Raw genomic sequence first — 21,188 nt, forward strand, 5'->3', positions numbered from 1 at the left:
ACATGTATGTTATGTGCTATGGTATGACAAAAAATAGATTACAAATTACAAACACATTAAAAAGATCTACTCGTTTCCTGGTTGCACATTAATAATTGATGTATCTTCTCCATGGCAGCTGATTATCAAACTCGACTACGTCACATAACGTCACGTGCCCCCACGTCAGTTTTGTAAACATTAAACATGGCGACCCCCTCTGCGCTCCGTGCTCTCCTCCTGACTAAGAGCAAGCACGCCAAACTTGTAATTTGTCAAACCACACGCAGTATGTACCTGGGGAAACTCTTCCGGACAGCTCGGCTTCAGAGCTTGAATCCGGAACCGCTGCGATGGAGCTCAACATCCGGCTCCTGGTCGGCAAGGTCACGACAGATGGAAGAAATGGGTCGTGAGAAGCACCAGCGCCATGGCGAGGGACCCCCGTGGAGCGGCGCGGTACTCGGGGCACTCGGTGTGTTTGCGACACGTTAACCCTGCCTCAATCAGTACACAGTTGATATGGTAATACCAGGAGAGCATGGCTAGCTCTCCATAGCCAAGACTCTGAACCTATGCCTGGACCTGATCAGTTGTTCAGTTTCATGAACCCAAAACATCCATAACAACAACACACGCTACGGTGTGTGGCGGATTTCATATACAACATCGGTTATTATAACACTCATAATACTTAAGCATCGACGGTACTAAAAAGTATCTTCAAATTGGCGTGGGTCGTAACCATGGGTATAGCACGCCCCCTCTTTCTTTAACCTCTCGGCCCTAGACGCATGTTTCTAAATAACAAAGTGTTCGAATTAAATCTGAAACAGAAGGTTCACTGTTTCTTTAAACTATTAACACTATTAACCGTCCTTGGTAAAGTGACGAACCCTGTTGTCTTTGGGCATGAAGGTATGTCTGTTAAGCTTTCAGTTCTGAGCAGTTTCCAACACGTGAACTGTTTCCAAACACAGTGGATTTACCTTCTGCCCCATCAGAAATCAAATTCAAGGCTAATGGCCATTGGAATTAAACTCCCTAATTATGACTACTGATGACTTGTCATATTTCTTTCTGCAGCGTTTTCCTTCTTCCAGTCCACAGAGGAGGACACGAGAAGCGAGGCGCAGAAGAGCGAGGATGAGATCATTATGCTGTTGAAGAAGGCCAAGGTGAGACTACAGCCACCTGTGACCACTGCTACTTTATCTCCAACTACAACACCACGCTATGCCTCCTGTCATCGCTAGCATCACTTATATACTACTACTGCTAATAATGATATTACGTGAAGAGGTTTTCATTGACCCCTTCGTGCCAGCTTTGTTGATTTGCTTTAATTTTGCAATGGTTGGACATTTACAATTTTTATGAATGAAACAAAACAAAGTCACAAGATTCACAAACAATTCACATGAATACAAATACAATCAACTCAATCTAATATAATATGAATAGATTTAGTCCTATTTACAGCTCTGTCTAATGATCAAATGTTGTAAATAACACTAACCCTAACCCTAACAGACAGGGTTGTATCCAATCGTGTGTGTGTGTGTGTGTGTGTGTGTGTGTAGCTCAGCATGTACAGGGGTCAGCTCCCGGCAGCGTCTGGTCTGCTCCACCAGGCAGTCGCTCTGGCCCACAAGTCCTCCAACACACAGGCCATCATCTACACCTACAGCCTGGTAACACTCCCTCTCACACGCTCACACACAGCTAGCAACCCTTTTCCTTTGCATAACGGAGTGTTCCCTACCTCAGTCATATGTGTGTTTGTGTTGCGTCTCTAGATGGCCAACCTAGCCTACGTCCAGGGTCAACTGGACAAGGTGAGCAGCAACACCGTTTGACTTATAAATCAATTGAAATGCAGCCATTAAACAACATGCCGTTACACCATCAGAGCAAGCTGATAATATTTATGAAGGCGCTAATGATCAACTCTTTCTTTCTAGTCAGAGAAACTTTTCAAAGCAACCATGAGCTACATGCTCTCTGGGGGAACGCCAGAGGTATGTCGACAGCGTTTAATTGAACACGTGCACCAGTTGCCCCCCCCCCCCCCCCCAGGGGATACAAAACCAGTGCAACTCTCAAACACTTCACTGTGACTGACAGATTTTCTCTCTCTGTGCAGAACGACAACGGCATCATAGAGATCTCCCTGAAGCTGGCCACCATATACGCCGGTCAGAACAAGTAAGGGCTCCTCTTTCAGCACCTCTCCATCCAGGGAGGACGCTGGTGGTTGGTGGAGTTACGGATTCGACACATCGTGTCAAGCGCAAGCGCATACTGAACTCTCATGCATCCTTGTCTTCACCCCCGGAGGCAGAGGAGATCCCACACAGACATACTCATCTAGGCCCTTTGGATTTATTGGCCAAAAAGATATGCGTCTAAATCATTTCGGTACCTTGGAGTCAGGACCCCCCCCTTGGCCCGATATGTGAACGGAGTCACGGGGGATGGCTGATATATATGATTTCCATATTTGAAGGTACATTTTTAAGGGTTAGGCTATTTTATATCCTTATACGCTGACGGACTGCATAATGATTCGTAGCCACGGACAACTGCTTCTAACAAACAAACTCCCCGGACGTTGGTGTTGAGTGGGTGGAAACGTTGTGTGGCGAAGCAGATGCACAACACTGCAGGTCCTCTGACCTGAAGGGGGCGCCACGGGGCCGGAGACGGCGGGGAACGCCTGTGTTAACGGGTGTCGATGGTTCTGGTTCTGCAGGACAGAGTTGGCGGAACACGGCTACCGGTTCTGTACAGAGTCTCTGGAGGCTAAACTGGAGCAGCACAGGGACAGCTCACCCGACGACCAATCAAGTACTGACCAGTCAGAGACCGACCAATCAGGTACCGGCATCTCAATCCCCCTCCCTCTCCCTTCCCCAAGTAGTATGCAGAGCAGGTGTACATCACAAATATGGTCTAGTTCTGTTATGGGGTATTATACATTAATATAGTACTAATGAATCCTGGGTAGTGAAGAGTCCAACATGGAGGTCCACCATTTTGTAACTCTTCTCTGTTTTCTCTCCCTTCACTTCCTCCCTTCTCCCTTCTCCTCTTCTCTACCTCTCCTCCTCGCCCCGTCTCCCTCTCCCCCACGCTGCCTCTCCTCCCTCTCCCCCTCCTCCTCCTCCTCTCCCCAGAGGGTCTGAGGAAGGAGACGCGTCTCCTCCTGGGTCTGTGTTTGGACTCGCGGGCCCGGTACTGCGCGGCCACTCGCCGGCTGAAGCAGGCCACCCAGGACTACCGCCGGGCCCTGCAGATCTGTAGCGAGGAACAGGGCGAGACCCACCCTCAGGTACGGCTCACCGAGCACACTCAGAACCAGAACCATCCATACAGAGCCAGGACACAGAGGCGTTCCCACAGAGCCAAACACAGAGCAGTACAACCAGAACATAGAACTACGCATACAAACACGCAAACAGAACCGTGCTTAACCAGAAGACTGAACCCTGCATACAGAGCAGAACACAGAACCACGCCTTAACCACAACTTTAAGTAGAACCATACCACATGTAAATGAAGCACGGCCTCTAGCCTAATGTGTCCCGAAGGAGTTTTGCATAAAAGAGTCCATTATCGAGTTGTACATCAATTTAAATCTGGTGTCGTGTGTTTTATACAATCCATCTATCTACCAATCAACTAAACTGTATTTATAAATCGCTATTCGTGCAAGACTGCAGTACGTAGTGACATGAAGAAAACAAGAAATATTGTACGATTTATTATTACATATGGTAGCTGGTGTCTTATAAGAGTAACGATTCAGTAAACAGTAACTCCTTTAAAAGCTGTGACGTGTGTTTAACGGCCCCGTGTGGTTCTGGTCGGGGCCCCAGGGGGCCGTCCTGATGCCTGTTGGCCTGGTAGTGGGCCCTGGTAGTGGGCCCCAGGGGGCCGTCCTGATGCCTGCTCGCTGCTGTCTCCCGTCAGACCCTGGTGCTGATGAGCGACCTGGCCACCATCTTGGACCTGCAGGGGCTCCACGCCGAGGCCCTGCCCGTGGTGAGGCGGGCCGTGGCGCTGGGCCGCCAGGCCGGCCACCCGGACCAGCACGTGCTGCTGGGGAACCTGGCGGGGGTCCTGCTGCACCAGGGTAACTCGCCTCGCCTCATACTGGTCCCACTGGTTCATCTGAAGCCCGTACCGTAGTCCCCGCCACGTTTAGCTAACTGGTGGGTCTCTGATCACACTGGTTCATCTCAACCTGAAGGGTAGTCGTCGTCCCCCCCCCCCTAGTAAAGCTAGCTGGTTGGTCTCTGGTCACACTGGTTCATCTCAACCTGAAGGGTAGTCCCCCCCCTAGTAAAGCTAGCTGGTTGGTCTCTGGTCACACTGGTTCATCTCAACCTGAAGGGTAGTCCCCCCCCTAGTAAAGCTAGCTGGTTGGTCTCTGGTCACACTGGTTCATCTCAACCTGAAGGGTAGTCCCCCCCCTAGTAAAGCTAGCTGGTTGGTCTCTTGTCACACTGGTTTATCTCAAGCCTGAAGGTTAGTCCCTCCCCTAGTAAAGCTAACTGGTTGGTCTAGCCTGGGTCGCTAACTGGTTGGTGCAGCCCGGGTCTCTTCCTACAACTATTAGTTAATCTCAAGCCTGAACTGTAAATACTTATCACCAAATCAAACGGACAAGGCATGTAGGCATCATATGTGTATTTTTACAGTTGAAAACTCAATATCCCCCCTATTATCACAACCCAAGACCCAAGCGCGAGTTAAGTGGTCTCTTGCCCCCTCTGCTGGCGGTGTAGGGGACATGCAGGCAGCGTTGGACCTGTACAAGGAGGCTCTGTCCCTGGCCCGGGCGGCCGGTGACGAGGAGGCGGTGGAGCAGATCCAAGAGGGGCTGATGGAGGTGAAGAAGAGGAGGGAGGAGCAGCTGAAGGAGACGGAGGAGGAAGAGGAAGTTGATCTGAAGTGAGGGGGATGGATGAACGGTTAGGGTGGATAAATAGTTTGGGTGGATGGATGGATGAATGGATGGACAGACTGTTACGAATGTTTGATGAATGATCCTTCATTGTTAAACTCTTGGTCCCCATGACCCCCTTGGACCCCCCCAGGGGGTCTCTACCGGTGTGTGGGTCAGAACCAATGTCTGTACCAAAGACTTCTAACAAACCAATGGAAATGACCATCTCCTAACCACTATATTGATGATGATAATGTAACCTCGCAACCTCAACCAAACCCCTACGGTTGACCTCATCCTCTCATCTCTCCTACTGTAAAGAATCGTTTGGTGTAGATGAAACCGTAGTATTTAATGTGTTTGTGTGAACATGGTACAACAGATACAGAGGTGTAATATAACAAAAATAGTAAAGAAATATGTTCTCTCTTCAATCCCATTATCATTGTATGTTGAAAATAAAACTATGTTTTAAGTTGTATTGGGTGATTTTTTTTGTAGTGACTGCAGTCCTGTCATGCAATCAGATTCTACTGGTTCAACCCTTTCTTATCCTCACTGACAAAGCCATGGGCTCTTGCTGAGCATCACATTTAACATCAGCACCCTGACGTATACCTCTAATGTTAACGTAGGTTTATCGTCACAGTGCCACTCTCCTTCTACCTCCAAAGACACGTGTGTTGGGATTTGTGGCCATTCAGTCAGCCGGTTCTGGTTCAGTCCACCAGGACACTTACAGGTTGAAAATACTAAGAGTGTGTTAGGATATTGACCAGGCTCGAACCTCTGGACGGCTCTGGACCATAACGTGTTCCGTATCCCAGCCGCTACGATGGTATTTGGACACTTTATCCAAGGCGTCTCCCAATACCATGAGGACATCCGTTATTAGCGCGGGTGGGAATCAGACCCCTAACCCTGGCGGTGTTCATGCCATGCTCTTCCAGTTGACCCCATGGAAGGATGGTTGAGCTAGACCAGAGGGCTCTTTTAGATCATAGGTCATCTACCGCAAGCTTAATCAAGGGGAACCCCCTACATGCAAGACTAATGACATCTTAGCCACAGTTTAATACCCCTGTAGGTTCCCACAGTACTTATGCCCTCACACACACTGACACACACACGGCCCTGATGTTTTGTCAGCGCTCGCAGTGCGTTCAGTAAACAGGCTAATGATAGAGTTGTAGTTGTTCTAATGGGTGTTTGGGAGTTGTAGTCTGTTAGGGGAAAACAAAGCCAGCCACAGCTGGATGGTGTTGGTTAAACTTTCACTGTGGGAAGCATCACGGCTTGACGGACACATGCATATCTCTGAGGGTGTTTGGTTTTATAGCTGTGTGTGTTTGTGTCTGGGCATGAAACATGGCTTCTACTGAACACAACAGATTAACTCATCCATTGAATTTAAAAACAAAACAAAGCACAACTTTATCACAAAACATCCAGGACACCCAAACCCAACCACATAAATTGTGTGTGTGAGTGGGAGAGAGATCAAATAATCACTGTTGTCATTATGTTGACATGTAAAAAAACGATTCCTTATCCCCTGGTATCTAAAATCTCTCTCTATTCTCTCACACTTAGTTTTACTCTCTCTCTATCTCTCTCTTCTCTTTCTCTCTCCCTTTCACATCTCACCCTATCTCTCTTACTTTACGCCCCCCCCCCCCCCCCCCCTCAATCTCGCCCTCTCTCTCCAACCCCCCCCCCCCCCCTCTCTCTCTCTCTCTCTCTCTCTCTCTCTCTCTCTCCCCCCCCCCCCCCCCCCCTCTCCTCTCAAGGTATAAATTGGGCTCGTTAAAGTGGAGAACCTGGAGCTCCAGAGATCCATCACAGCAGGTGCGTAAATACATAGACACACACACACACACACATGCACACAAACACACACACACACACACACATACTTTGGCCTGAAGGTCTGTGGACAATCTGAGGACCGTCTGGTCAGCTGAACCCAGGATCAGACCAGCGCCACCTCTTGGATTACATTTCCCCGGGTCAGACGGCACAGAGCAGGCCTAAGACTACAGGCCCCCAGCCTCAGGGTTCTCTTTGTAGGTCTACTGAGATTATTCTTTTAACTTGGTGATCTCAGACCTGGTTACTTTCCGTATTGATCTAGTGTTAGTAAAGCTAGGTAATGGTTGAGAGTTTAGGGTTAGGTTAAGATTTGGCAAGGTTGGGGTAGGGATTACAATCCACTTCTAGTTATTTATAGAACTGTTGTATAGTTGTATAGTTTGTTTACAGGACAGGAAGGGCCGTTTGACAGAGTTTGGTCAATTCTCTAATGTTGGTTATGCCAAGCCGGGGGCTTGGCATAACTGGGTAGAGTTCAGCCAATCAGATCTCCAGATGTCATAAGCTGTCCGACCAGCATAAGTCTCCCTCGTGCCGGTGGGAGGGGCTTTATTTTGGACAGAAGTTCTTTCATGTGCAGATTCCAGCGCGGCATCACAACATGACATCATAATGCAGGAATGACAGTCGGCCTGGGCAACCTCCTCCGCGTCGCCACCCCAATCACCAAGGCAACCCCCGTGTCTGGTGCCATAGCAACCTTCTGTTGATGGACATATGGTTTGTGTGTGTATGCATGCACGTGCGTGTGTCTGGAGTGGGAAAATATCAATTGTGATGGTTTGTTTATGCTTGGGCCGTTGTGTTTCAATTAGTTTATTGGTGTTTTTGTGTTGTATGTATAGCAGTGTATATTTGTGTGTGGACGTTTGTGTGTGTGTGTGGGTGTGTGTGTGTATGCATGTGTGGCGTGAAGGTATGTGTATGTGTGTGCTTGTTTGGCTGTGCTCGCAGGTGTGTGTATGTGTCTGTGTGTGGGTGTGCGTGCATGTGTTTGTGTGTGTGGGTGGGTGCTTGTGTGTGTGTGTGTGTGTGTGTGTGTGTGTTTTTGTGTGTGCAAGGTGAGGGAGTGAGCCGGTGTAACTAAGTTGGACGGCGAGTGTGGTTGTCATGGGGACAATCCGTCTTCCGTCTTCACCGATTGAGGCTTGTTTCCCCTCTCTCTCTCCCTCTCTCTCCCTCTTTGTCTCTCACTTTATTGACATTTCTCTTCCCCTCTCTCCCTCCGACTCCTTCTCTTTCAATACCTCTCTCTCCCTCTCTCTTTTCCCTCCATCTCTTTCTCCCTCATTCTCTCTCTCCATCTCTGTCTCTCTTTCGCTCTGTTCCTCACCTAGTCTTCCTCTCCCCTTCTCTTTCTCTTTCTAAGACTTTCTCCCGCTGTCTCTCTCTCTAGCTCTCCTTTTCCTATTCTCTCTCTCCAAGTCTTTCTCTCCCCCTCTTTTTTTGTTCTCTCTTTGTAAGACTTTCTCCCTCTCTCTCTCTCTCCCTCTCTCTCTCTCTCTCTCTCTCTCTCTCTCTCTCTCTCTCTCTCTCTCTCTCTCTCTCTCTCTCTCCTCTCTCTCTCTCTCTCTCTCTCTCTCTCTCTCTCTCTCTCTCTCCCTCTCCCTCTCTCTCTCCTCTCTGTCTCTAGGTCTCTCTCTCTGTGTCCACTGTGCTCGGTCTCTGCATTATAATGTCTCCCTTTCTAAAGACTTCCAGCTTGGACCGCGTGAGGTAGGCTCTGTCTCGCCCGGGACTCGCTCTCTCTTTCTCTCTCTTTCCTTCTCTTTCCTTCTCTACACACACACACACAAACACACACACACACACACACACACACACCAGACACACACTCTTCCGGACTCATCTCAACCGTTCTGGTTATGGATTCAGAGAAACATCCGGCTCCGCACACACACATTGATACAAGCACGCATGCCTGCAGAAACATGCTCTCATATGTGCACACAAAAACACACACACACACACACACACACACACACACACACACACACACACACACACACACACACACACACACACACACACACACACACACACACACAAGCACACACACACACACACACACACACACACACACACACACACACACACACACACACACACACACACACACACACACACACACCACACAAACACACCACTCTATGGGGCCGGAGGTTTGGCTGTTAATCTGTGTGTATCTAATGTGTCCATTGTGTGTATTGTGCGTCCGTAACTCTGTACCTTACCCGAACTCACTTAAGTTAACTTAGCCTAACTTAACTATCCTTTCCTTGAGTCTCTGTGCAGTAGTTTTGCACTGGTCTGGTACAGGAACTGTTGTGTGTTACAATTTGGACAGCCCCTTCATCTCCGCTTCAGGGATAGCATCCACACCAATCTGGGATTCACGAATTTACAATCGTCAAAGTCAGGGTGCTGGAACGCAGACATCAACCGTTGTACCTAGCAGGTCGAGAAAGAGCCCTCTCCAGACCTTTACACAGAAGACAGAGTCTCAACCTGACTGGTAGTAGCTACCACAGCAGACCCTTTTGTACAGACACTGTTTCCACCTGTCTGGCTGTTATGTATCTATGTTACTCTGAGCCACACTGACACTGATTCAGTTTGCCCGTGGCGGGAACAAATCATTTGGCAGCGCATCCATATACCCCGCTCCTTTATAATAAGTTTAAAAAATGATCAATTACCTATCGATTTTTTTATATCTTTTGCAGAAATGCATCACCAGATATCGGTAGCATATAAGTGAGCAATCCCAAACACAAGGTTGGGAACAACAGATTCGGTCCAATCCGGCCGACAATACAGAGAAATAGAAATGCAAAACCAAACATGTTCGAACAACACATAACATATAAAGTATGTGCTTTAACAGCCAGATCCATATTTTTCAGTGAGATAAACACACGCCCCCTTTCTTGAGAATTGTGCCATAGGACTCACTCAATGAAACCTAGACTGGTTGTCTACTATAGACTGCCAATGGAAAACTGATCCCAGAACAATGGAATGATGGACTCCCCAATCTCTTCCCTTCCAGGGGTCACAATCGATTCCTCAGGGGTAATCCACCATAACCTGCTGACCTCCGACCTTAACCAGAGCAATGAGCCAGAACGACCCCGACTCCGCCAGCTCCCCGGCTCCCCGGGGCATCACCATGGTGACGGGAACATTTAAACACAGATTAAGCCATACTGGAGACAGAGTGACTCATTCACATCAACCTGTTACCTTTTGTAGGTCTGTCTGGCTAATGACTGCTCTTCTGTCTCCTCTCTCCTCCTCTCCTCCCCGTCCTCCCCCCCTCTTCCCTCCCCTCCTCTCTCATCCTACTTCCTTCTCTCCACAACTCCTTATCTTCTACTCCCTCTCCTCCCCCTCCCCCTCTCCTCTCCCCTCTCCTCTCCACTCCTCCCCCACCCCCTCTCCTCTCCCCTCTCCTCTCCACTCCTCCCCCTCCCCCTCTCCTCTCCCCTCTTCACTCTCCTCTCCACTCCTCCACTCCTTCCTTCTACTCCTCCGCCTCCTCTCCCTCTCCTCCTCCTCTCATCCACTTTTCCTCCTCTCCTCCTTCTCCCCTCTCTCCCTCTCCTCTCTCTTCTTTCTTCTCCTCCCTCTCCTCTTCCTCCTCTCCTCTCTCCTCTCTCCTCTCTCCTCTCCACTCCTCCACTCCTCCCTTTTGCTCTTCCCCCTCCTTCCCATCCTCCTTCTCCTCTTTCTCCTTCTCCTCCTCTTGTTCTTTGTCCTCTACCTCTCCTCCCTCCCTCCCTCCTCCTCCTCCTCCTCCTCCTCCTCCTCCCCCCTCCTCCACCTCCTCCTCCTCCTCCTCCTCCTCCTCCTCCTCCTCCTCCTCCTCCACCTCTTCCTCCTCCTCCTCCTTCTCCTCCTCCTCCTCCTCCTCCTTCTCCTCCTCCTCTCTGACAGCCGTTCCCGACCCCCCCACACTCTGCTGTTTGTGATGATGAGGATGATGAAGAGCAGGAACTGGATAAGACTCTGGGATTGCCGTGCTTCCATCAGATACTCCAGACGAGCGGTACCCCCGAGAGATACAGAGCTGTTCACCCCAGCGACATAGAGGGTAGGAGGGATTGGTCCATCAAAACAGGATAACTGCATTCAGTTACAAATGAATTTGCTTCAAATTCCAAATCGAAAACAACGATCAAGTCAAAAGATTAGACGAGATGTTTCCTTTGCGTAAAAACAATGGGCTCAAAGCACCCCAGAAAAATATCAATGATATTTAATTCCATAATTTAGTTTGAGTTTTACTGGGGTTGATATGGTGGGGAGAATGGGGATGATTATGAAGTTGATGAAGATGATGAAGATGATTATCGAATTATGTGTGGATGATGATAATGATGATGATGATGATGTGACGATGATAATGTGGAAGGTGATGATGATGATAATTTGAAGATGATGATTTGATGGTGATGAAGGTGTCTTGGGTCCCCAGAGCATCGCCACAGCGTGCTCCATGTTCACCAGCCCATCGCCAGGCCTCCTGAGCAGAAGAAGGCACGTGGCAGGGAGGGGGCGGGGTCACGGAGAGGCTCCGCCTCCAGCACCACAGCCCCCCCCCATAGAGGAAGAGGAGGAGGAGCAGGTGACACACACACACAGCCACACAAACATACACACATGCAAACACACAGATGCAACCGTTCTGCACACACATTTATCCGCACACAACACACATCTGCACCCAGAAATGCACAAACACATACACACGGACAGAACATACACACAAACACACACACACACACACACAACACACACACACACACACACACACACACCACACACACACACACACACACACACACACACACACACAAACACACACACACACAAACACACATACACAAACAGACACTTCACACACACTAACATAAACATGAAAACAATTGACAAATAATATGTGTGTGTGCAGTTGACACAAATGCGTACACACACACAGATGACAATCTTTTTTCCCAGGCCAGCAGTACGTCTCCATCCCACCCGGTCGCCGTGGCAACAGTGAGGGCACCAAGTGACCATCGGCCATTGAACAACAGACAAACTGAGTGAGTCGGACACTCAAAAACATCCAATGGTTCTAGTGCTATAAAACAGTCCAAGGTAGCCCCCAAGCATGCTGGTTTAGAGTAGGTCAAGACTTCGAGATGGAGTCTGTTATACATACTGTGGACAAGCACTGACACAGCACAATGCCTGTTGTACTGCTCAGGATGCAAACCATGTGTTCATGTTATTGTGTCCTCCAGGGCAGCGCCCCCTAATGGCCGGTGTGGCAGCTACACGCTGCAGGGCGGAGAGCCCTGGGGCCTTCCAGACGAGAGTGAGACCCTGGCCTCCATTGACCTGGATGGGATCAAGAGTGAGTCTCAACGTACATCAGGCTAACCGGTCAACTTGGAGCATGCAGGCAGACTTGTAGCTAGCAGGTAGCAGGTGCACTTGTAGCTAGCCGGTAGGGGCTGAACTTGTGGCTAACAAATAACAGGTTAACTTGTAACTAGCCGGTTACGGCTGAACTTTTAGCTGGCAGTTAGGAGGTGAACTTGATGCCAGCAGGTAGCAGGTGAACTTGTAGCTAATAGAGAGCAGGTGAACTTGTAGCTAGCAGGTAGTATGTGACCTTGTACCCAGTAGGTTACAGGTGAACTTATAGCGGGAGCGTACCTATGTTCCCCGGTTCCTATTTTCCCCGGGGCCTATGTTCCCCTCTTTGTATGTGACTGGGGAACATAGGCCGGGGAACCCTGTGAGCAAATCTTTTTTTCGTAGGATTGTAGGGGCATTTACCGCCTTTTTCGCCTCTGATTCGCCTGTGATTGGTTCGAATGGCTCTCCTCCGATTGGTTATGGTTAGGGTTAGATATAGGGTTAACCCTCACCCTAACCCTAACCCTTTGCACCCGGGGAACATAGGACCTGGGGAACATAGGGATGACCCCACTTATAGCTACCTGTTAGCAGCTTAACTTGTAGCTAGCCAGCAAGTTAATTTGTAGTTAGCAAGTAACAGGTGATCTTGGAGCTAGCCAGAGCGGTTAAACCAGGAGCTAGCGGTTAAAGGGTAAACTTTTATCCAACAGGTGAACGCATGGCTAGCCAGTAGCAGGGGGATAATCTAATTCGCTGCCAAGCTTGAGGCATTTTGTTGAGTGGTTTGTCTGTTGTTTGTGTATGTGTATTTGTGTGTTTTGTTTTGTGTGTCAGATGTTTGTCATATGATCCCTTGTTGAGAAACAATGATCATCCTACACACTCCATCACAAGGACCTCTCTCATGCCTGATTCTGTTTGTGTAAGTGTATAGTGTGTGTGTGTGTGTGTGTGTGTGTGTGTGTGTGTGTGTGTGTGTGTGTGTGTGTGTGTGTGTGTGTGTGTGTGTGTGTGTGTGTGTGTGTGTGTGTGTGTGTGTGTGTGTGTGTGTGTGTGTCTGTGTGTGTGTGTGTGTTTGTGTCTGAGTGTTTTTGCGTGTGTGCATGTGCGTGTACTCGTGTTTGTGTATTCATGAGTGGGTGTGTGTGTTCATGAGTGTGTTTGTGTGTGTGTGTGTGTTCGTACTTGTGTATGAGATAGTGTGAGACTGTGTGTGCCTGCGCGTGCATGTGTGAGCCTGTCTGTGTGTGTTTGTATTTGCCCTGGGGACTAGGGCGGTCTTTCTGATTATGTTTAAGTGGTGACTCAGCTCTGCCAGAGATGAAAACATGCAATGATCTTTGAGACATTAAAGAGATTTGTAAGAACAAGTTTTTGTCCAGAGGGACGCCTAATGCTGTTAGTACCAGAATAAGTTCTCCTGATAGGATGAGGCGTGTGCCTGTTGTATTCATGGCTTAGTAAACTGGGGATACCACATGTACATATACAATTCCGAATAGTAAAATCGGAATATTCTACAATCTGTAGTAAAAACTCTTTTTGAGAAGGGATTCGCTCAAAGGTGAGTTCATGCTCCTTGTTTCCTGTGCTTTTTGTAAGAAATGTTTAGCTATTTTCCTACCTGTCTGTGTTTCTAAATCTCTCTAATTGCATGCTTTTGGCATTAAACGTGTTTTGGTTGGAGACTTGCTCCTAGACCTCGGCATCGGATAGGTCTCCTCTGCTCTTGCTGGAGCATTCCCTGCATGGTGTTCCGACCCGCGGATTAGAGAGGGAAGAGAGTTTATATCCCAACCTTGTCCCTGGCGAAGTGGGAATGTGTTTTCTGAGGCTTGGAGGTCCAGGCCAGGTCTTTGTGTCCGGAGAGATGCGTGTGAAAGGACAGATTAGAAGACCTGCGTCATCGTGGCTCAACGCTCAATGATGCTCAGCCAAGCCTGAGAACCACTCACCTGTCTCAGAACACCTTCCCATGAAGGTGTGTGTGTGTGTGTGTGTGTGTGTGTGTGTGTGTGTGTGTGTGTGTGTGTGTGTGTGTGTGTGTGTGTGTGTGTGTGTGTGTATATGTGCGTATTTTTGGCTGTGTTTGTGTGCATGTGATGTATTGGGTACGTGTGCATGTGTGTGTGTGTGTGTGTGTGCGTGTGTGTGTGTATCTGTGTGTGTGTGCGTACATATGCAAATGTTTGTGTGCAGTTTGTATTTGTGTTTGCGTGTATGTGTGTTTGTGCGTACATACGCAAGTTTATGTGTGCAGTGTGTATTAGTGTTTGTGTGTGTTTATTTGTGTTTGTGTTTGTTTGTCTGTGTGTATTTGTGTTTGGGTGTGTGTGTATGTGTCTGTGTGTGTGTGGTCCTTTCTCATACCTTCCCACCAATGTTCTCCCGGTTGACCTCATCCCGCCCAGGTCACCGATTGGATGATGTCTCGGCCATGCGACGTCACCTGGTCAGCAAGAGCGCCAGGGGGCCGATGGTCTACGCCTCCGGGGACCCCCGCTCCGAGACCGCCGGCCACAGCCCCAAACCGGACCGCTCTCCGCACGAGGTCAGTCCTCCCCCCCAGCCCCACCCTGTGGCCAAGATCACCTCTGGAATCTGGAACCTGATCGGCCAAATAGAGTGGGCTGATGTGGGATTCCAAGTCAGTTTGATTCCGAATCAGTTTGATTCCAAGTCAGTTACATTTCAAATCAGTTACATCCCAAATCAGCTTGAATATCCTAGCTTACAGAGTGTTCCTCAATTTAAACAAAGTACCGTGTGAAAGATTGCATTGTCCCAAAGCTAGCCCAATGTTTCCTATTCTCATAACACCACCAACAAAGCAGGGAATTAGTTGGTGGAGTTTGGGTGCAGTGTTGGACCCTTCCCACCGGTGTTCCCCCTCCTGTTCCCACCTGATGGGGCGCTTGTTTACAGGTGTGAACAGGGGGGGGGGGGTCTGTGAGGAGCAGGATCAAGTGTAATCCTGAGTCTTAAGCGGCTGAATAGGAGGTCTGGGTGGTGAGTGTCAGGTTGAGATGATGAGGGTGGGGTTCGAGAGATAGAGAAAGAGGAGAAGGGGAGATAAAGGTGGAGAGAGAGGCTAGAGGGAAGGGATAGGGGTCTTGTTGGGGTCCAAACCCTCAGACCCTGCAGGTATCTGGTCGGACTCACATTGTCCAGGGGTGGAAGATGGTCCAGGTGGATCAGCTCCGGCAAATGGCCCAGGACAGCAAGGTAGGCCCGCTGGAACCTAGAACCACAGAGAACCCAGGCTCTGTCTGGGATATTAACTGTGTTACTGGTTGGTTGGGGGATGCTTGTTTGTAGTGTTTTAAGCTCTGAGTTGTGTACATAATTATTTTGTAGGAGTTAGTGTTGACGCAGGGCCTAAGATGAGGGATTCTGAGCTTTTAATGCTTTTCAACTTTTCAAGTTGTTTCATGAATGAAATCATCTCCAAATTATCAGAGTTATCTTCATGTGTGTTTGTGTGTGTTTGTATGTGTGGGTGTTTGTTTGTGTATATGTGTGTATGTGTGTCCGTCCATCTGTCTATCTGGATGTAATTGTGCATGTGTATATCTCTTTTATGTGTGTGTTTGCTTAACTAAATACAGTATATATATATATATGTGTGTGTGTGTGTATGTGTATATATATATATATACATATATATATATGTATACATATATATTCATTTGTAGATGTGTGTCGCAGGTGTCTGTGTATATACACATCGATATTGATTTGTATGTGCATCCAGGTGTTTGTGTGTATATATATATATATATATATATATATATATATATATATATATATATATATAAATATCTTCATCTGTATATGTGTATCCCAGGTGTTTTTGAATATGCATATAGATATTGATGTGTATGTGTATCCAGGTGTTTGTGTATGCATAGTATATATATTATATGTCAATATTTATACCCAGGTATTTGTGTATATAGAGTGTATAAACTGTATATGTTCACGTGTATGTGTGCACCAGGTGTTTGTGTATATAGAGTGTATACAGTATGTGTTCATGTGTATGTGTGTATGTCTGTGTGTACCAGGTGTTTGTGTATATAGAGTGTGTACACAGTATAGGTTCATGTGTATGTGTGTATGTCTGTGTGTACCAGGTGGTTGTGTATATAGAGTGTGTATAAAGTATGTGTTCATGTGTATGTGCGTCTGTGTGTACCAGGTGTTTGTGGAGCTGAACGAGCTGGTGGTGGATCAGAACCAGCAGGTCCAGTGGCGCGAGACGGCGCGCTGGATCAAGTTTGAGGAAGACGTGGAGGAGGAGACGGAGAGGTGGGGGCGTCCCCACGTCGCCTCGCTCTCCTTCCGCTCCTTGCTGGAGCTACGCAGGACCCTCTCCCATGGTGCACTGGGGCAGTGGGCCGGGCGGGCTTAGGTTTGGGCGGGGCAGGGTTAGGTTTGGGCAGGCGGGAGGGGGGGGGGGGTCATAAATACTACGACCCCAGATGCAGCTAAGGGCAATATATTTTCTCTTTTATTCAATGAGATGATGTAAATATCTATATCTAATAATGTATAAAGTGGGCTCATAGTGTAAATGAGTTCCTGTTCGTTCCTCGTCCACTTCCTCTGATCACTGAGAGATTGATTGACAGGACGATGGTCCTGTGTGTGTAGGCGCGGTCCTGCTGGACCTGGACCAGAAGACCCTCCCGGGCATCGCCCAGCAGGTGGTGGAGCAGATGGTGATCTCGGACCAGATCAGAGCCGAGGACCGCGGCAACGTCCTGAGAGCCCTGCTGCTCAAACACAGGTACACGCAGCCTCCGTCGCCGTGGTTTCACCAACTTGTTAAACTCAGGATCTCTCAGCGTGGTGAAATAAATGTGTCTGTGTGTGTGCGTTTGTGTGTGCGTGTGTGTGCGTGTGTGTGTTTGCTCTCCAGTCATCCGAGCCGTGAGAAGGAGTTCAGCTCCTACAGCAGGAACGTCCCGGCGGCAAGCATGACCCCCCCGAAAGGGGGCGTGGTCACCCACCCCGACCCCTCCCAGAGACAGACCGGGGGGTCTGGGGGAGACGGTTACCACGGAGACACAGAGCTGGAGCCGGACAGGAATGAGGTGTCTGATGGCCGTCGATAGGGCAAGGGGGTAGGGGCGGGTCAAGGATGATGTTGTAGTTTGATACTTACCTTTGACCTCTCTTTGTGTGCATGTGCATGTGTGTTTTTGTGTGTGTCGTATTGTGCGTGTTGCTGTGTGTGTGTGTGTGTGTGTGTGTTGTGTGTGTGTGTGTGTGTGTTGTGTGTGTGTGTGTGTGTGTGTGTGTGTGTGTGTGTGTACGTGTCTTTGTGTCTCCTCTAGAGAGAGTTCCACCCTTTGCGTCGCTCCAGGTCCAAACAGGAGCTGAAGTTACTGGAGAAGATCCCTGAGAAGGCTGAAGCCACCGTGGTCCTAGTAGGTACGTAACCACAATCTGAGAAGGCTGAAGCCACCGTGGTCCTAGTAGGTAGGTAACCACAATCTGCCACTGGTAGACAACGACGACCACGCAACCGTACCTAGATGTGGTCTCCACGTTACCTAGAGGTGGACTGGAGATGTGTGAGCGTGGTCTGTGTCTCTCCAGGCAGCGTGGGCTTCCTGGACCAGCCCTCCATGGCCTTCGTTCGGCTCCAGGAGGCGGTCCCGCTGGAGTCGGTTCTGGAAGTTCCGGTTCCTGTCCGCTTCCTCTTCCTGCTTCTGGGCCCGCCCACCGCCAACATCGACTACCACCAGATTGGACGTTGAATCTCTACACTCATGTCCGACAAGGTCAGAGTCGTCAATCTCACAGAATTCAAGCTGTGTGGATTTGTGGATATAGTCAATACAACTGTGTTGATCAGCATAGTCAATGCAGAGGTAGTTACTTTCATGGAGGACAATAGGACCCCTCAACCTCGTTCATCCATGTTGATTTTAAAATAAATAGCGGGCATCAGAGAACGGAATGGGGTCGAAATACACAGCAATGCGTCTCAATATTCGGAAACGTGTCCATTGGTATAACATAGGCTCCACATCTCAATAACCTCTCTTGCCCAAGACACGAGATGGAGGGAGGATGGCTTCCTTCAAAAAGTGTTTTAGCTTACAGCTAACCCAAATCCTAAATCTGAAGGGAATTTACACAAAAATCGACCACAGTTTATCGTGGTCGATAACCCCAGCTTTCCCCGGTTCTTTTGCAGAAGTTCCACGAGGCGGCCTACATGGCAGACGACCGGCAGGACCTGCTGACGGCCATCAACTGCTTCCTGGACAGCAGCGTGGTCCTCCCGCCGTCGGAGATGGAGGGGGACGACATGCTGCGCTCCGTCTCCCACTTTCAGAGAGACATGCTCCGCAAGAGCATAGACGGCGCCGCAGCCACCAAGGAAACCGAAGGCTTCAAGGACGCAGGTGGGAAGAGATACAGAGATACAGAGATACAGAGATACAGAGATACAGAGGTACAGAGATACAGAGGTACAGAGTTACAGAGATACAGAGATACAGAGGTACAGAGATACAGAGATACATAGATAGAGATACAGAGATACAGAGATACAGAGGTACAGAGATACAGAGATACAGAGACACAGAGGTACAGAGGTACAGAGATACAGAGATACAGAGATACAGTACAGAGATACAGAGACACAGAGATACAGAGGTACAGAGATACAGAGATACAGAGATACAGAGATACAGAGATACAGAGATACAGAGATACAGAGGTACAGAGGTACAGAGATACAGAGATACAGTCCTCTCGTCCAGGTATCAGAGGTGACCGAGTCTTGAAAGGCTTTCAGGGGCCCTCCAAGTTAAAAGAAATGTAGGGGGTCTATCTATTTGACTTCTAGTGGTTTTCTAGTCTTAGATTAGTACAGGATTCCGATGAACGCCAAGAAAGGCCCAGACGTGGTCTTCTAGATGTGGTCTTGATGTGGTCGAAGTGACTTTAAGATGTGGTTATGTATGGTCTACTGTAGGTGTCTTCTAGATGCAGGGATCAAATTCGGCTCCGCAAACAGGTTTCAGATCATTTATCAAGTAAAAGCCTAATCCAAGCCCAGAGGGAATGTATTCTAGAAGTCTTCTCGATCTTCTGGTCTAGAAATGTGGTGTAGGTCCAGTGGTCTGGTTTCCCTCAGGTACAGCACCGGTGCTTCCAGATAAACTCTCCAGTCTCCAGAATGACCCCCTCCCGGTCTACCCTCCCGTCCCCAGGCGCCCCGGACCCGTCCAAGCCCGGCGACGACCCCCTGAGGCGGACGGGTCGTCTGTTCGGGGGCTGGTGAAGGACGTGGCGCGGCGGTACCCCCAGTACCTCACCGACATCCGGGACGCCATGAACCCCCAGTGCATGGCCGCCGTCATCTTCATATACTTTGCCGCCCTGTCGCCGGCCATCACCTTCGGAGGCCTCCTGGGTACGTATGGAGCGGCCGGGCCAGCCCCCCAGGGCCAGTACCCCAGGGCCAGCCCCCAGGGCCAGTACCCCAGGGCCAGCCCCCCAGGGCCAGTACCCCAGGGCCAGCCCCCCAGGGCCAGTACCCCAGGGCCAGCCCCCCAGGGCCAGTACCCCAACGCCCCGGCACTGTCCCGGTCCACAAAGAGATGGAACTCTTTATCTGCTCGTTATGGTTGATTTGAGCCATAAGGATTGCGAAGGAATGTTCCTCTCTATGTCACTCCTCTGTCTTTCATGGAGGAAATATCACCTGGTCTGAGCAGCAGATTTAGCAGTTATCCAATCACATTCCGGGTGTAGAGCATGTAGGAGTGGCTTGTTGGTTTCAAACCCTTGTAGACCAATCACGGCCCTGCCAGAAGGTTATGAGCCAGACAGGATATGATGCAATAGACTTTATTAAACCGGAAATTTCAAAGATATTATCACATACGCATGACATAGACAACAAGCATTACAGTTGGGAGACACACACAACCAAGACAAGGTTAAAATAAGTATGCGTATTACATATATTATATTGTATTAATGGCATTCGGTCATCGTCACAGGTGAGAAGACTGAAGGGCTGATCGGCGTGTCTGAGTTGATCGTTGCCACGGCGCTACATGGCCTGGTGTTCAGCATCCTCGGAGCCCAGCCGCTGCTCATAGTGGGCTTCTCAGGGCCCCTGCTGGTGTTTGAGGAAGCCTTCTACTCGGTGGGTGCAGTACTCTATGTGGCGTTTGTTCGAAGTGACGTTTTTAACAACTTACTTATAAGAACTTCCAAAGAATTGTATTTTAAAGCATTGTCAATGTTAAAGAAATAGAATATTCCGGTAGTTGAATGCGAAATACTTATTCCTAAAAGTTTTGAGCTGGATCAGCCGTTTTGAAAATCTTTTCACAGGTGGGCGTGTCCACCTAGATGTTTGCTGGATTGATCAGTCTAGCAGCCAGTGTACTTTAGCCAAATTTGCTCATCCATTCAGCACACATCTAGGTGGACACGCCCACTTGTGATGTCAGAACTGGCAGATTTTTTAAATGGCTTGTAATGACTAATCACACTACCACCTGGTTGTGTAATATGTCACCTTTTAACCCTCGGTATGCATTAGTAGCTGAAATTAACACAACAATAACACCAATACAACGATCTCCACCGCGTGTTCACAATTCGACATGTGAATTAATCTTCTCATGTTGCGTCCAGTTCTGCAAGCAGACTGAGATGGAGTACCTGACAGCCCGGGTGTGGATCGGGTTCTGGTTGGTCCTGATCGTGGTTCTCACCGTGGCCTTCGAGGGCAGCTTCCTGGTCCGCTTCGTCTCCCGCTTCACCCAGGAGATCTTCTCCTTCCTCATCTCCTTCATCTTCATCTACGAGACCTTCTCCAAGCTGGTCAAGGTGGGGTTTGATGGTTCTCATGCAGAGACTAACCCGGGTACCTTGGCAGAAAGATGAAAGACACCAAACATGTCAGCATTTTGATCTGTCCAT

The 21,188-nt window shown here is 48.9% G+C and overlaps 2 protein-coding genes across 3 annotated transcripts in view; both read left to right on the forward strand.

The window, feature by feature from the left end:
* The first annotated feature begins 150 nt into the window (after positions 1-150).
* On the forward strand, positions 151-5,415 carry ttc19 (tetratricopeptide repeat domain 19). Of its 2 annotated transcripts, none has more exons than XM_030364525.1 (10): positions 151-504; positions 1,066-1,157; positions 1,563-1,673; positions 1,779-1,817; positions 1,944-2,000; positions 2,126-2,187; positions 2,735-2,859; positions 3,159-3,313; positions 3,956-4,118; positions 4,774-5,415. In XM_030364525.1, exons 2-10 carry the CDS (start codon positions 1,137-1,139, stop codon positions 4,941-4,943), a joined length of 903 nt encoding a protein of 300 aa, XP_030220385.1. In that variant the 5' UTR covers positions 151-504; positions 1,066-1,136; the 3' UTR covers positions 4,944-5,415. The 2 variants fall into 2 exon arrangements, with proteins under 2 accessions (XP_030220385.1, XP_030220384.1); XM_030364524.1 differs by having other exon boundaries at positions 151-454.
* A 9,209-nt stretch (positions 5,416-14,624) lies between these two features.
* slc4a2a (solute carrier family 4 member 2a) overlaps positions 14,625-21,188 on the forward strand; it is a 10,849-nt gene continuing 4,285 nt past the window's right edge. The window contains 11 exon segments of the mRNA XM_030363696.1: positions 14,625-14,775; positions 16,426-16,606; positions 16,881-17,016; positions 17,149-17,323; positions 17,567-17,663; positions 17,832-18,016; positions 18,436-18,646; positions 19,460-19,522; positions 19,525-19,662; positions 20,255-20,403; positions 20,901-21,095. Of these exon segments, the coding sequence (XP_030219556.1) occupies positions 14,662-14,775; positions 16,426-16,606; positions 16,881-17,016; positions 17,149-17,323; positions 17,567-17,663; positions 17,832-18,016; positions 18,436-18,646; positions 19,460-19,522; positions 19,525-19,662; positions 20,255-20,403; positions 20,901-21,095 (1,644 nt within the window). The 5' untranslated portion in view covers positions 14,625-14,661.

This window comes from Gadus morhua, chromosome 8, assembly GCF_902167405.1.
Source record: "Gadus morhua chromosome 8, gadMor3.0, whole genome shotgun sequence".
NCBI lineage: Eukaryota > Metazoa > Chordata > Actinopteri > Gadiformes > Gadidae > Gadus > Gadus morhua.

Coding starts and splice junctions, on each gene's coding strand:
- ttc19 (XM_030364524.1), top strand. CDS start 187: ATGGCGACCCCCTCTGCGCTCCGTGCTCTCCTCCTGACTAAGAGCAAG. Junction 1,674..1,778: donor TCATCTACACCTACAGCCTG/GTAACACTCCCT, acceptor TTGCGTCTCTAG/ATGGCCAACCTAGCCTACGT. Junction 2,860..3,158: donor GTCAGAGACCGACCAATCAG/GTACCGGCATCT, acceptor TCCTCTCCCCAG/AGGGTCTGAGGAAGGAGACG.